General features: G+C 37.6%; 1 protein-coding gene across 1 annotated transcript in view; it reads left to right on the top strand.

Annotated features, from left to right (window-relative positions):
* Nucleotides 1-31: 31 nt before the first annotated feature.
* The window catches only part of LOC131939519 (feeding circuit activating peptides), a 70,649-nt gene continuing 53,251 nt past the window's right edge, over nt 32-17,429 (top strand). Inside the window, exon 1 of the mRNA XM_059297857.1 lies at nt 32-397. Within this exon, the coding sequence (XP_059153840.1) occupies nt 326-397 (72 nt within the window). The 5' untranslated portion in view covers nt 32-325. The remainder of the gene's footprint in view (nt 398-17,429) is intronic.

Genomic DNA, 17,429 nt, shown 5'->3' on the forward strand with positions numbered 1-17,429 from the left:
CTCTCCCCTTCTGTCGCCGCTAGATGGCGCTTGCATTGGCCGCCATAACGCGAGTGGAGCATCGCGCGCTAGTTATAAAAGGTGCGTTGCAATCGTCGTTGTGGAACAAGGAAGAGGACTTCAAAGACTGAAACTTTTAGAAGTTAAAGATGTCACCCAAAGTAAATTAAGTTCTACGTCCTCGTACAAGCTGCATCTCAAAGAAAGAAGAATTTAAAAGCTGAAGAACTGTTCATAGAAAAGACTAATTAATTAACGAGTTAGCTTAGATTAATCAAGTGTTCTCTCGAGCGGTGCCGTGAAGGCAGGTGTCCAGAACTGAAAAATGACGTCACTGAAAGCTGTTGCCCGCTTCCTGTTTTGTCTGATCGTCTGCTTCGCCGTAGTCAAGGCTAACGTGAGTATTTCAAGTCTTTATACATTTCAAATGTCGCGTTGATTTTTTTTTTTTTAAATTTCGTGTCTGCTGATTTTTTAAAGAGTTCGTTCTGTTCTCGGTTTAAATTACTGAATGCATTTTATATTGTTGTTAATAGTAGGTCTGGATTAAACTTATTAATGCATTTGGAATAGGTTTTTATCTGTAGCGTTTATGTCTGTAAATATTTTGCCTGCCCTGTTTGCGTAATGTCTGTAAATATTTTGCCTGTCCTGTTTCCATAATCTCTGTCTGTAACTATTGTGTTTGCAATATGACGACTAAATTCTGCAACCCATACCTATGTTCTCAATATCACCCGTCCAATTACATTAAAAACTGTGCTTCGAATTTTCTTGAAAAAAACCAACAACATATTTGTTCAGCATTGTTCACTACATTTTTTTTTTAAATCTAGACAAAAGATCGACTTTCATTTGTTAAGTGAAACTACAGTTTTCAATAGATTAACAAAATGGATGAGCCATGTTATTTGAATGTCCCCGTTTAAAAAAATTCTCAAAGTGATCTAACTCGTGATGCTCTAATGTATATTTCTTAACATTCGTGTCTTGAAGAAGTCTTTACCTCGTATTTCTCTATGTATGACACAGTGAACTAAAAGACACAGCTTAGTTTTTAAGGAGAAAAGTAAGAAAATAATGTTCCATAATTTTCTATAAGAGGCGAACCTTTTACCACCCACGTTATGAGATTTAATACAGCGCGTCTTATTGTCCGAAAATACGGTAGTTTTGTTTTTATAATCGAAAAAATATTAATTTATTTTTTAATGTGAAAACAATTTTATTATCTAGTACAGCTCACAATGTGTCTATATAGTTTAAATACATATTCTATAACAAGTCACAAATAAATAAAAGTAGTGTCTTTAATTGAGACTAAAGCAAAACAAAAAATATACCAAAACTGTTTTTAAAGCGTTAACACAACCAAAAAAAACAATTTTGGAATACAAACTATGTTTTAATCATATTTACATACTGTCTTCGATGTATCTTTAATTGGTTTCGTTGTGCGCGTTAAAAACGTGTAAATAAAGCTATAGACTGTACCAACTAGACCACGATTTCGTAAGGACAGGGCTAGGTACAAATGTTCATCCTACCTCGTGTTCGGTGTCTCTTTCAGGCATCGGTTCGAGTCCCCCCCCCCCCCCCCCCCCCCGGCCCCCAACCGAACGAAATAGAATTTATATAGAAAACAAATACTTTAACTCGTGCCCCCTCTACTCTTGGAAATTTAGTTCCCCTCTCCCACGTAAGTTTCAAGTGCCCCTCCCCCTACCACGTAAGTTTCAAGTGCCCCCCTACCACTAAGTTTCAAGTGCCCCCCCCCCCTTCGGAAATAAAGTCTGAAGGAAACAATGTTCATGTTGCTACTATCATTTTTCTATACCCAGTTTGTTCATTTCGTTTAATTTAAAATTGTGTATTTACAGCTAACCTCCCCCCTCCTCCCTTCCTCCATAACATTGTCGATGTATCAATATTGCGCATACCTCTTCGTATACCCAACTTAATATAAATGGTACACGGGTTATCTTTCCTAGCTCTCAAACGACATGCAACAAGCTGTTGTATTTTTGTACGAAGAGTTGTGTTTAGACTCGAGATCAAACGATGAATATCATTGAGATCTATACGGTACCAGGTGTGACCAATACAAGCAGAGAATCCTGAACAGGGGTCTGGAGTTTTTTATTGTAAACTATTAATGTTACCTGTCTACAGCAAAACTAGCTTGCTTGTTAATTCATACACTCTTAGCCGCTATTCTACCCCCCCCCCCCCTTCGTTGTGGGACACAGGCAGGACAAATCCCAAAAATTTTCCCTTAATGCTTTTGGTGGAACTTTAATCAATTTTTGTTTTAAATAGTTTTTTACTTAACATTTAACAAATTGTACATAATTTGATGGCAAAAGTTAGTGCCTAAACGCGTTCATATCCATCCCTCCCCCCCCTCCCTCCCCACCGTTACCCCGTCACCGTCCCTTATATAAAAAAACCAAATATTCAACCTGCCATCGAAACGATACTAGAAATGTTATAAACTCCACGCATCCACCCCACTACACGCACACGCAAAAAAACACGACCTCAGACTGCTACACGCCACACTCCCGCACACCCTGCCACCCACACTCCCACACTCTGCAGTCCTAAACACAAACGCACTCACCCCCCCCCCCCCCTTCCCGCCCTTCTGTCCCATGGACATTGCTGTCGAGACTAAGCTAGACAATTTTTTTAAATACCAGTCAGTATATCCACGCACAGAAACAGACAACTCCACACACACACGCGCACACGCACACACACATACATTTATACGGGAAAGCTGCGAACCCCCCCCCATACATACACACGCTCTTCGACACGCAATCCTCGTCCTCACCCCCATCCACCCCCCCCCCCACCCCACTACCCGTACACCCTCGAACCTCTCCACAAACACGACCCCCTAATCGCCTGGAGCCGAGGCTGACCCCCCAGTCATCCCTGTCGGAGCCAGCCTCGAGCTTAAGTCTGATGACCAGCTCTTAGACCGATGCCCGGCATTACGTCGTCCGCCCGGACCGGACACGTCGTCAAGGGCGGGGCCAAATCCGGAAATAGTCTCCGCTTGATTCACTTGACCGTCCAAATGTCCGAGTCAATAAAGGTAATCCGGACATTACCTCAGCAACAGAAAGATCAGCCCGATAGTGTCGCCCCCAGGTCGCACGACTCTTGGTGTTGGAAATTAAATCTTCGATTTACATTTAAAAATCGTTAAATTTACTTTTTATAAAACTCAGTTTTTATAGAATTTCAACAAGACGTTCGTTAGGAACCTAAGATAGAATATTTTTACAGTTTTCTCAGCAGATAATGGACGGCTATGTCTGGTAAAGGAAAGTCCCTAGACCTCAACTCTAAATTATTTTTATTTGATTTAACACCATGGTTTGTCTCTGAGAGTAATATCTTCCACAATATTTTTCTTGCTGTATTGTGGGCTTTACTTATGTTGTTAATGATAATCACTTTGTTGGTTACAGGGGTGGATTGGTCTATCGGGAAAAATCCCGGTGTATCCCTAGGTGGAAAAAAAATCCCGGTCTGTTCCTAGGTAAAAAAAAAATCACGGTGGGTTCCTAGGTAAAAAAAAAAAAACATCACGGTGGGTTCCTAGGTAAAAAAAAAACATCACGGTGGGCCCCTAGGTAAAAAAAAACATCACGGTGGGTTCCTAGGTAAAAAAAAAAAAACATCACGGTGGGTTCCTAGGTAAAAAAAAAACATCACGGTGGGTTCCTAGGTAAAAAAAAAAAAACATCACGGTGGGTTCCTAGGTAAAAAAAAAAACATCACGGTGGGTTCCTAGGTAAAAAAAAAACATCACGGTGGGTTCCTAGGTAAAAAAAAAAACATCACGGTGGGTTCCTAGGTAAAAAAAAAACATCACGGTGGGTTCCTAGGTAAAAAAAAAATCACGGCGGGGCCCTAGGTAAAAAAAAAAAAAACATCACGGTGGGCCCCTAGGCAAAACAAAAATCACGGTGGGTCCCTAGGTAAAAAAAAATCACGGTGGGCCCCTAGGTTTTAAAAAGATCACGGTGGGTCCCTAGTTAAAAAAAAAAAATCACGGCGGGTTCCTAGGTAAGAAAAAAGAAATCACGGTGGGTCCCTAGGTAAAAAAAAAAGTCCCAGTGGGTTCCCAGGTTAAAAAAAAAACAAATAGGGAATTATTTCGGGTTGCTGCCAATGGGTTGACGGGTCACGTGTACTTTATAGGGTTGTCATTAGAGTAACAGGTTTCTTCGTTTTATAAGAGCGCACAACTGGTTACCCAGAAGTTTCGAGTTAGATCCGGGCTGGATTCCGTAGGACGCCCTGAGTCCACTCAGCTCTGATGGGTACCTGACTAACGTTACGGAAAGTAAAGGTGGTAGCGCATAGTTCTGACCACACTATCTCTTCCCATGCCGAGGTCACAGAAACAAGTGAACTCTACTATAGGCCATGACGAAAACAGGTGAAATTTACTTCATCTGCCCACTGAGCAGCCTGGATCAAAAGGGTCACTTTGTTTTATAAGGTAGTCCAGGTTTATTCTGGAATTTCAAAACAGCTGTTTCGGGCGTGTGTCTAGTTGTCAATATGCTTTGATGTGCAAGTAGTGGGTTGTTTTGATAGATTCTCGCGCATAAATAATCAATTTTGTTGGTAAGTTGTCATGCGCTAGTAATCGGTTTTTGGTAGGTCTTTATGTGACAGTAATCGATTATGTTGGTAGTTTCTTATGGGTAAGTAATCGGTTTTTGATAGGTCTTCATGTGATAGTAATCTCAGCGCTAATAGACAGTTATTAAGACTCATTACCTCTGTTAATAAATGCCAATCAAACGTCGTGTATTTATTGCTCCTATTTCAATATTTAGAAAATTAGTATTCTAACCAAAGCTTGAGTGCTGGATGGTGAAGGTGGAGGGGGGGGGGGTAGAAAGAAGTTTACATTATACTGTCGTTTAAATTAGCAGATAAATTCTACCCCCTCTAGCTTCCGTATGTGTCGACCCTCTCTGCACAACTTTACAAAATAAAATACCAGGTACAAAGAGGACAGACATAAAAAACTGCAGCAACATCTTGTTCAGTGTCCGCTGATCAAACACAAACGGACGAGGGGAATTTAAATTTAGGACAATTTGCGATGCAACGCCCGCGAGGAGGGGAGGGAGGGGGGGAGCAGGCACGTGAGAGGGTGATGGGTGCACAGAAAAAAAAAACGAGAAATCAATTTTGGAAGTTAATAACGATAAATCAATTTTATTGGACGTATAACATCTCTAGTAAAAATATTCCCGTCTCTAAATTCAACAAACTAAACTTTGTAATAAACAATTTTTTAATTTATAAAACATAAACAACTTCTCATGTTGTAATGTATTACTTTCTCGCCACATGTCATTAAGGTACAATATATTCTACACCATAAACATTGACTCTGTCACTTCCACTGTCTTATAGCTTTTTTCTACATTTTACAACTTTTATAAAGATAACCAATAGTTATGTTAGTGTAACCATCAACGGCTACTCATCACATTTAATCAATCACCTTTAATCACGTAGTCACCCACTCACACAAATCCGCCCTTCGGAAATCGACTTCATTCATAGACATCTCACACGTCTATTTTCCAATCAGTTTTATCATTTAACTGATATTACATATCGCCGTTATGCTTTCACACATAACTGTTATCATTTACGTATACATGCGACCCCTCACAAATCTACACAACCCCTACCTGAGTGGCGTAGCTCGTGGGGGGGGGGGGGCGACCGCCCCGGGCGCCGACTCTAAGAGGGCGCCAAAAGGGGTAGGAAAATCAATTTGAAATCTCATTTTAAGCTGAAGTATTGAATTATACACAAAGTTACGAAACTACACGACTACAAGGCTTTACACATTGATTCAACAATTTTGTGACACCGAAATAGAAATGTTACGGGATAGTAACTTTCAAACTGGGGAGGGGTGGGGGCGCTTTTTCACAGACAGGAATTACTATATATAGAAATGGAAAGGAGGAGGGGGCAAAACTGATAGTCCGCCCCGGGCGCCAAAATAGGTCGCTATGCCTCTGCCCTACCTCCCACCCCCCCACCCCCCACCCACCCCCCTCCCACTCTGCCCTACACCATACTCTCAACCTTGACTCAACTATTCACTACCTCACCATATCAGTCTCATCAAACCAAGAGTTATAATTGTATTATCTATATATATATTTACAGAATAATTACAAAATTACATTAGTTAATGAAAACAAAAATACCCGTACTAATGTAAACAATCCGCAGTAATTATTGAATAACAAACTACATTTAGTTAATTAATACCAAACTATCAGTAGTTAATGAATACCAAACTACCAATAATTAATGAATACAAAACTACCAGTGGTTGATGAATACAAAACTACAAGTAATTAATGAATAATAAACTACCCGTAGTTAATTAATAACAAACTACCAATAGTTAATGAATACAAACTACCAGCACTAATGAAAAAAAATTTGCAGTAGCAAACGAACACAAAACTACCAGTAGTTAATGAACAAAAAAGTCGAATTTCCCTCAAATAATTTCCCGAGAGTTCGAAACAGATTCCCTAACAAAAGATCGCCAAAAAAAAAAAAAAAACTTCATTTTTATAAAGAAAAGAAAAACAAGAGTTGAACGTGGCAGTATTTTCACCGCTTCCGAAAAAAACAGGAAAAAAAACAAATGTAACAAACTTGCAAACAAATTTATCAAGTAATTAATTAGATTTTTGTTCGATCTTTTATGTAAAAACATTTCACCAGATCCCAATTAACGTGTATCCTGCAAAAAATCTCAAGAAAATTTTATTAACGGAAAAAATAACCATGACAATTTGCTATCATATTTGTGTGAATGGTAGTCGCGAACGTGAAAAAAAAAATTATGTAAAAAACCAAATCGACTGAGGGCGAGTTCCTAATTGAAAGGTCAGGTCAATGTTAATTAATTTCTTTTGAGGAATCAACCACACTGTTTGATGGAAAGTTAATTCTCATTAAAATTAGCGAAATCATTAAGTCTTATTTTATTTTTAAGTTATGATGGTATGTTGGGAAATATTTTCCCTTTCGTTAAACGAATTATGTCCATTGTATATGGGGGTAGTCAATCCCTTTTATCTTCTACAGTAATGCCCGTTGTATTATGGGCGAATCATTCCCTGGGATGTTAGGGAATCTTATCCATTCCATTTAGGGAATGGCCCCAACATGACAAAATACACTAAGGGTAGAGTGAGAAACGTTGGTGTGCTCTGCTTTAGAGATGTTGATGTGTACTTTTTTTAGTATGACTGTAACGTTAACCTATCTATCAGCCAAATAGAAGGAGAACGTCCCCGGATTCTTTTTTCGGGGTCATATGCAAATGCCTTACGGCCTAAGTGGATGAACACTTAACACAACGACACACTAGGGCTCGAATTCAATGTCTAGGGAAGCTAGTGATACTATTGTAATTAACACTCATCCAATCTACATACGACCTTTTAATCAGCGAACACAGTAGTGGCAAAACACAAGGTTGAAACTAGATAAAATATTTAATGTATAAAATATCAAAAACCCAACTTACACGATGTAGGAAAAAACACTATCACAGATTTCTACACTGTCTAATAATAGCCACAGGCCACACAACACTGCTATATCTTCAGGAATTACTTAGCGACAAGTAATATTAAACTAGAAGACTAAATCAACTTAAGAAAGCAAGGCACACACAGGTCTTAAGTACTCTCACGTTCAAATGGTCAGAGTCTATAGCCGGACAATATGGACGGCCGCCTGATCAAGGTAAAACTGCCCCGTAGACTGCCAGGTCAAGATAAACTGCCTCGTGTTGCGAGTGTGCAGTGCAATTAAAGACTTCTGTGACAGGGGAGGTTATCCTCAACTCATGTCGCCATTGGTTGGGATAATCATCTGATCAGAATCATTCAATCAGATTTTAATGGAAAATTTCTATGTCTCAAACACCTTAATAAGTCAGTGGAAAAACCCCAGGTGTTACACCATCATTCCATATAAGGAATTATATCTAGTTCAAAATAAAAATGACTCGACCTAAGTAGGTCACATGACGCTGGGGTGGATGTTTTAATGTAATGATGATGTGTATTGATTTAGTGAGGTGTTGATGTGAATGATCCGGTCTGATACTGGTGTGAATGCTTTAGTGTTATGTTGGTGTGCATTGCTTCAGTGTGGTGATGGTTTGATGTTCTATGCTCATGCATCCAATTTACTAAACTACCACATAATTTATCCACGACACCCATTTCTTTAAATACAACACTAATACAGTAATATTACAATTAGGTTTTGATTTTAAAACCTTTTCCCTCCCCTTTGGTCCACAAAATCCACAAATAAACATTGATCACGTGACCATAGGGAAGGTTCCTCAACCCGAGGGAACGGTTTTTATCCAGTCTCCACAGTTTTCTTCTCCCGAATCGAATGCCCAAACCGAAATAGATATCTTAACTACCTTCTTTAGTCAGCGTCTTACTCACAGAATATAATACTCTTGGGAGTGGACGGTGGGTTATATAGGAAATATGCACGATGTGCAACTTGTAATACACTAGAAGTTTTGGTCGTTGTTTGCGTTGGTTAACGTTTAAGTGGTCGTGTCGTAAAGCGCATGATTACTAACAAAAATAATAGTGAGTAGTTGAACACGCGCGAGTATGTATGATGTCGTAGGGTCCATCCAGCTGTGATGTGTACGTGCTCCAGTCGACGTGAGTAGAGTTATTGGCGGCAATGTTGACCGTACACGATTCATCAATAGCCGAGGTCAAAGAATCATGACATCCACCTCAAGCACTTTCAATTCTGAAAGGTTTCTTAACTTCTTTTTTTATTTATAAAACAAAACAATAGTCAACCGAAATTTTACCTATAATGAAAGCAGGCAACTAACCCCATCTATTTTAACACATTAAAACAACAGTATCGAATATATTTTGTACGACCAGAAAATTAGAAAGACATATAGGCCCAGTTAACCTAGTTTAAAGCATAGAATTTCCGAAAACTAAAAATAGAGTGCTTGATATTTGAATCTTTAAATCACACTAATTTTTTCTAATTTAGTGTGTGAAAATAAAAGATTTCGCAAACTGATGCAAAATTACCGTACAATATTATTTTTTTTAGATATCAGGCATATACCTGATATAGTATATAAATATATATATATATATATATATATATATATATATATATATATATATATATATATATATATATATATATACGAGCCGGCCCGCGGCATAACATAGGCCGCTATTTAGTTGTTTTATTTTCTACTTTTCAGTAATTCATAATTTGTGAATTCGACAGTACCAATGCTGACACTGAAAATATTTCTTTAAAACACTATAAGTAGCTCGTTAAGGACCATACCCCCCCCTTTTCCCCCCCCCCCCCCCCCCCCCCCCCCCTTACGTTTAAAATCGTTGGCTCTGCTTGTAAACATTTAGAGTGAACACAGCTCACTAAGATGATGTCGGGGTGGGGAGGTAGGGATCGCGTTTACAGCTTGTTTTTTAGCGCTCCTAGAAGAGAATTATATATATAGATATATAGATATATAGATATATAGATATATAGATATATAGATATATAGATATATATAGCTAACATAAAAAGGCTGTTATGCTGGTACCACAGTAAAGCGACCACCAATACCTGTTATCGGAGTAGTGTCAGAATTGGTCTGGAAGTGGCTCCCAGGCCCCTAACCTAATCATACAAAAGTGGCCCTCGATGGGCCATCTGATCACACCGCCGTCCTTACAACAATGCGGCGGTGCCGAGTTGGCCATCAGCATCCACACCCCGACAATATGGACGTACCGTGGCGCCTGATTGATGGGGGGTGACGGGAGGTTTTACTGGGGTGGTTTGGGGGGGGGGGGGGCTACAGAGCTGGCTGGTTATGAGTGGAACATTTTTAGGGGCTTGTCTTTTAGGGATTTGTGGGGGGGGGGGGGGGGGGGTGTATGTATATATATATATATATATATATATATATATATATATATATATATATATATATATATATATATATATATATATATATATATATATACAGAGAGAGAGAGAGAGATCTCTCTCTCTCTCTCTCTCTCTCTCTCTATATATATATATATATATATATATATATATATATATATATAATTTCGTATAAATATAATTTCGTATATATATATATATATATATATATATATATATATATATATATATATATATATATATATATAATTTCGTATAATCCTTTGCATTATACATATATATAATTTCGTATAATCCTTTGTATTGTATACTTTTGCCACGGAATCGATAAGTACCTAGGCAAACTATTTAAACATGTGACATATAAAAGTGTAATGTTGGGTACCAAAAGTTCTACAGATGTATGAATGAGGACATTTGTATGAGTCGTATTAAATACTTTTCCCATACTACTCGTATTATTACTCATAACATTTTATAACATTATAACATCAATATCTTTCTATTGTGACTTCCTTGCTATACACTTGATAAATTATAGTTGCAAAGCTGTAAATGTTGGACTTTAGAAACAGTATTGTAAGGACGTTAACACTTTAGATAAGAATTGTTTACGATTAAGCAAAAAGTAAAAAGAAAATCCACAATTGATCTAAGCAGAATTTTTATTGCTTTACTTTTTTTCTGGAAATAATTAGCAATTCCTTGAATTGTGTTTTTAAACTACTCTGACTTAAAAATAAAATGCAAGAAAACCTGGCCAGCCTTGGGCCAACAGCAGACGTCGCGGCGTGGAGCCTTTCAGATCCTCTCAAAGAAAGGCCGCATGTCCTACGTCACATCCGTTCAAAAAGAGATCCTTTAGTTTGTGAGGATCATTTTTTTTTCTATTTCATTTTAATTTGAAAGCGGGTTCGCTATCTGAATACATTGGGGTTTTGAGGTGTGTTGACCAATTTTCACGTTTCGAAGAATTTCTTATCGTTAGCAATTTATTCTCATTTATTTTTATTTATCAAGCTTGAAAAAAAATCCTGGCCAATGGAATTTCTCCATGAAGAAAATAACCCGCCCAGGATATCACGATTAAAAAATGCAGATTTATTTACATTTGAAGAAAATTCTTCAAGCGTTCATGCAGGCCCAATCTGAGCGTGCTAGCCTGGACTTAATGGTCATTAAAATTCATTTTCTAATTAAAGCCGAAATTGCGATCGTTACGCGGAACAGGATGATAGCAAAATGTGGTGGAAATCTGGCTGAAATGTATCTGATGCGGTCATACGCTCCAAACCTAACTAAACACAATGCTACGGTTACACAACACTTAACTATACCACTTAGCAATGCTACTGTTACATTTTAGATTTAGATATCATATCTATAAGCAATGATACAATTAGATATTACCTAACCATATCCCTAAGCTGGGGTACGGTTAGATATTACCTAATCACATCCCTAATTAATAATACTGATAAATATTATTTAATCATATCACTAACCAATGATACTGTAAGAAACTACTTAATCATATCTAAACGCAATGCTACGGCTAGGAAACACCTAATTATATTGCTAAGTAATAATGCGATTGCACAATTCCTAGTCTTTTCCCAACCCAATAGTAGATTTCTACATGAAACAACTAAAACACAAATTGGAATTATTATAACTGAGAACATCAAAATCTTTCGATATAAGAAAATGTCGTTGTCCGGATAATTATATGTCATGACCAGTATTCGAACCTGAAACCTTCGATCAACAAGCAAACATGACGAGATCATGGAACTATAAACGGATATTTATGTCGAACTTATCCTAGCTCTATCATCTAGGAACGAAATGTAAACACGTTCAAAATAAACAAAAAAAATAACATTGGCTACGCCATTGACGGCACTTGAATATAAATTTCAAAACCACGGACTGATAAAAAACGGTCAATGCAATGAGCATTCAAGCGTGGCAATCAATTCTGAACAAAGGCAGCTTGCACACTCGAAACTTCGCCTTTTCGCCACTCGCCAACAAGACGACAAATACGTACCCTCTCGTCTGTCAACTCTTGCTTGCATCAACTGCACTCCAGGTTGTCAAAGAAGAACAATCGCCACAACTAAAAAAATATTTTTTGAATTTATGACGAAAATCGAACACGACATCTGAACTTTTTGTTTATTTAATGGCTTGTCGGCAGAATAAAGGCTTTAGGAAATGGGTTTTTCTGCTCAAGTAGTTTTATGATTGTAAATTGTGTTTTCTGTAGTTCTAGTTATCGTTACCCACGCCCACACTATTTTGGATAGGCGGTGAGGCGACTTGCCCCACTTTGTGGCTTGTTATATATATATATATATATATATATATATATATATATATATATATATATATATATATATATATTTATATATTTATATATATATATATATAAAATTTATTTATCTATTTATTTATCTATATACATATATATTGGCGTGACAAAATAGTCGTGATGAGCAGTTAGATATATAACTTCTCCCTATGGCCAGGCAACTTGCTATAGTCATGGTCACTGTTGAGCCTCAGCATGTCCTGGTTAGACGTCAGGTGGTGGGGACGGGTGGAGTGTAATTGTTCTGTGTAGAGACGAAGGGTTCGATCCTGCGAGCCTCGGGTTCTCAAACGCTTACTATCAATAGACGCAGTCGCTTCATGTTTGATAACAAAACAACGATCAGCTGTTCACCCACATCAGATCGTTAAATTGGTCATTGCAAGCGAACTAATTTGCTCGCTTTATTAACAGCTTCGACGACTCACAAGATCTCGTTTTTAGTTTTAGTTCAATAGGAATCGATGAATTAGAAGTGGATCAAAATTGAGTTACAAGAATTGCCACAAAACCACAAACAAACAAATGGACGTTGCGAACTAAATAAAAGCTTATAAAATTATCCCTAACTTTTACATGGCGTACCTACATAGCCAAATATTGGAATGTAATTTTTAAATTTTAAAAACCTGAAGGTCAACTGACTCCCGCCTCAACCCCTTCCTACTCCACTCCACAGAAAAACACACTTAACGGCATTAAATATTTCATACGTTGATTACATCGACCAGGTCTAAATCACACAGGTAGGAAAACAAATTACTCGACGATAACTTGTGTGGCCAGCGTCAACATTTAGCTACACCCTCGAGCCCTGCAACATTGAACAGAAACAGTTTACGCTGTTTGACTCTGTTTACGTTCTCATAATGAAGTATTCTCCCCTTACGAGCAAGTTTTTTGTGTCCCCGCCCCGTCCCCGGAAGTAGAGGCAGGACATTTATTTCCTGGTTTGACAGCCGCCCTCTCATGTTGTCCCCAGCACTCCAGGCTACAGGGCGGTGCCTCGGTTTTTTCTGGAACTCGGGTTTCCCTCGGTTAGTGTTTGAGTTACCTGCGGTAGCTGTCGAATGTGATTAACGAGCTTGCATGAGCCGGTGCTGTGAAGGTCAGTTGATAGGTCAGAGGTCATCTGTCAAATCTGGTTAATTAGAAGCAGGGGTCAGTTCACACGCTTGAGTGACAACGATTTTTATACCAGCTTTTTAAACTGTCGTTACATAATAGTTAGACTTCTTAAAACGTTATTTTAATTAAATTCTATTTGGGCTAGGGTTTGTATTGCGGCTATGAACCGCTTGAGTTCCTTTGTTTTATTTGGTGGGGCGCTGGCTCAGCCTTTACGTCCCGACTAGAGATCCGCCAATAACCAAACACATTTACATTATGAAACACTAAAAATGTATCTGAAATGTAAACAAAAACAAAAATAAACACCGGAAATAACATTTTTTTTTCTTCGAGGGTATGGAATGGAAATCCCACATCAGCTATCCTTAGACCCGCCTACATCTGCGGAATATTGAAAGAGCACATCGACAATCAAATCAAATGGCAGGAAAACTTCAAGCTAAATAAGTGACCCCTGATCCCCACCCCACCCCTATATTAACAGACCATGGTAATCAAGCTGAAAATTAATTCATTTGAAAAATAATATAATTTGTTTTTAAAAATACATCGATGACACAAAATATGTGCGCACAATCTTCTATGTATTTTAATAATCACGTATAAAACTTGAAAATGGTAGTTACAAAATGTTCCATAGAATAGGTAGACTAAATATAGCTTATGATCAGGTCTCTATGATAAGGTTATGACCCTTTGGGAACGGCAGCACATGTAGTGTTATTGAATCATTTGAAAACAACTCTTTCACGGAACTCAGGTTAGTATAAAGGCCAGGTACATCTGGTGAATCTATGACGTCACACAGGTAATTAGCTCTATAGAGAGAGAGACTAAGGATGAAGAATAGAGTTAATTAAGACACGTGGAATTAATTAAGATACGTGAAAGCCTAATTGTTTACTAGATCAGTTCGTCTTTGATCGAATATACCGGGACTTGAATACTAAATGAGACTTGTACTTTCGTATGTTTTTTGAGTGTATGTTTGAGCGTCTATCTTAAAATTAGGTATTTTGTACTGGCTGTCAGTACTTTAAAAGTACTGTACATACTCTATAAGTTTTGTTAGTACTTTGTTTTTGTTTGTATCTGAAACTATGGGCAATATAGTTTCACCGCATACCGTTGTAAAAAAACAGGTTTTTCTAAAAAAAAAAAACGTTCATTTTGGTGTCACCCCTATTATGTAACCCCATACGCTCTGTCCCCACTACCCCGCCTTGAGACACTACTGGTCAGTTTTGTCAGTACTCCTTAAGTTAAACACTACTGTTGTTGCTGTTGAAAAGTTGTGTCAGTACACCTTAAATTAAACACTGTCGTTGCTGTTGAAAAGTTGTGTCAGTACTCCTTAAGTTAAACACTGTCGTTGCTGTTGAAAAGTTGTATCAGTACTCCTTAAGTTAAACACTACTGTTGTTGCTGTTGAAAAGTTGTGTCAGTACTCCTTAAGTTAAACACTACTGTTGTTGCTGTAGAAAAGTTGTGTCAGTACTCCTTAAGTTAAACACTACTGTCGTTGCTGTTGAAAAGTTGTGTCAGTACTCCTTAAGTTAAACACTACTGTTGTTGCTGTTGAAAAGTTGTGTCAGTACTCCTTAAGTTAAACACTACTGTTGTTGCTGTTAAAAAGTTGTGTCAGTACTCCTTAAGTTAAACACTACTGTTGTTGCTGTTGAAAAGTTGTGTCAGTACTCCTTAAGTTAAACACTACTGTCGTTGCTGTTTATAAGTTTTGTCAGTACTCCTTAAGTTAAACACTACTGTTGTTGCTGTTGAAAAGTTGTGTCAGTACTCCTTAAGTTAAACACTACTGTTGTTGCTGTTGAAAAGTTGTGTCAGTACTCCTTAAGTTAAACGCTACTGTTGTTGCTGTTGAAAAGTTGTGTCAGTACTCCTTAAGTTAAACACTACTGTTGTTGCTGTTGAAAAGTTGTGTCAGTACTCCTTAAGTTGAACACTGCTGTTGTTGCTGTTGAAAAGTTGTGTCAGTACTCCTTAAGTTAAACACTGCTGTTGTTGCTGTTGAAAAGTTGTGTCAGTACTCCTTAAGTTAAACACTGCTGTTGTTGCTGTTGATAAGATTTGTCAGTACTCCTTAAGTTAAACACTGCTGTTGTTGTTGTTTATAAGTTGTGTCAGTACTCCTTAAGTTAAACACTACTGTTGTTGCTGTTGAAAAGTTGTGTCAGTACTCCTTAAGTTAAACACTGCTGTTGTTGCTGTTGTGTCAGTACTCCTTAAGTTAAACACTGCTGTTGTTGCTGTTGTGTCAGTACTCCTTAAATTAAACACTGCTGTTGTTGCTGTTGAAAAGTTGTGTCAGTACTCCTTAAGTTAAACACTGCTGTTGTTGTTGTTTATAAGTTGTGTCAGTACTCCTTAAGTTAAACACTGCTGTTGCTGCTGTTGAAAAGTTGTGTCAGTACTCCTTAAGTTAAACACTGCTGTTGTTGCTGTTGAAAAGTTGTGTCAGTACTCCTTAAATTAAACACTGTCGTTGCTGTTGAAAAGTTGTGTCAGTACTCCTTAAGTTAAACACTACTGTTGTTGCTGTTGAAAAGTTGTGTCAGTACTCCTTAAGTTAAACACTACTGTCGTTGCTGTTGAAAAGTTGTGTCAGTACTCCTTAAGTTAAACACTACTGTTGTTGCTGTTGAAAAGTTGTGTCAGTACTCCTTAAGTTAAACACTACTGTTGTTGCTGTTGAAAAGTTGTGTCAGTACTCCTTAAGTTAAACACTTCTGTTGTTGCTGTTTATAAGTTTTGTCAGTACTCCTTAAGTTAAACACTACTGTTGTTGCTGTTGAAAAGTTTTGTCAGTACTCCTTAAGTTAAACACTACTGTCGTTGCTGTTTATAAGTTTTGTCAGTACTCCTTAAGTTAAACACTACTTTTGTTGCTGTTGAAAAGTTGTGTCAGTACTCCTTAAGTTAAACACTACTGTTGTTGCTGTTGAAAAGTTGTGTCAGTACTCCTTAAGTTAAACACTACTGTTGTTGTTGTTGAAAAGTTGTGTCAGTACTCCTTAAATTAAACACTGCTGTTGCCGCTGTGGATTATTTTTGTCAGTACTCCTTAAGTTAAACACTACTGTCGTTGCTGTTGAAAAGTTGTGTCAGTACTCCTTAAGTTAAACACTACTGTTGTTGCTGTTGAAAAGTTTTGTCAGTACTCCTTAAGTTAAACACTACTGTTGTTGCTGTTGAAAAGTTGTGTCAGTACTCCTTAAGTTAAACACTACTGTTGTTGCTGTTGAAAAGTTGTGTCAGTACTCCTTAAATTAAACACTGCTGTTGCCGCTGTGGATTATTTTTGTCAGTACTCCTTAAGTTAAACACTACTGTTGTTGCTGTTGAAAAGTTGTGTTAGTACTCCTTAAGTTAAACACTACTGTTGTTGTTGTTGAAAAGTTGTGTCAGTACTCCTTAAATTAAACACTGCTGTTGCCGCTGTGGATTATTTTTGTCAGTACTCCTTAAGTTAAACACTACTGTCGTTGCTGTTGAAAAGTTGTGTCAGTACTCCTTAAGTTAAACACTACTGTTGTTGCTGTTGAAAAGTTGTGTCAGTACTCCTTAAGTTAAACACTACTGTCGTTGCTGTTTATAAGTTTTGTCAGTACTCCTTAAGTTAAACACTACTGTTGTTGCTGTTGAAAAGTTGTGTCAGTACTCCTTAAGTTAAACACTACTGTTGTTGCTGTTGAAAAGTTGTGTCAGTACTCCTTAAGTTAAACGCTACTGTTGTTGCTGTTGAAAAGTTGTGTCAGTACTCCTTAAGTTAAACACTACTGTTGTTGCTGTTGAAAAGTTGTGTCAGTACTCCTTAAGTTGAACACTGCTGTTG

The sequence above is a fragment of the Physella acuta genome, unplaced genomic scaffold (assembly GCF_028476545.2).
Source record: "Physella acuta isolate Inbredline_101_S28 unplaced genomic scaffold, ASM2847654v3 ptg000282l, whole genome shotgun sequence".
Taxonomy (NCBI): Eukaryota; Metazoa; Mollusca; class Gastropoda; family Physidae; genus Physella; species Physella acuta.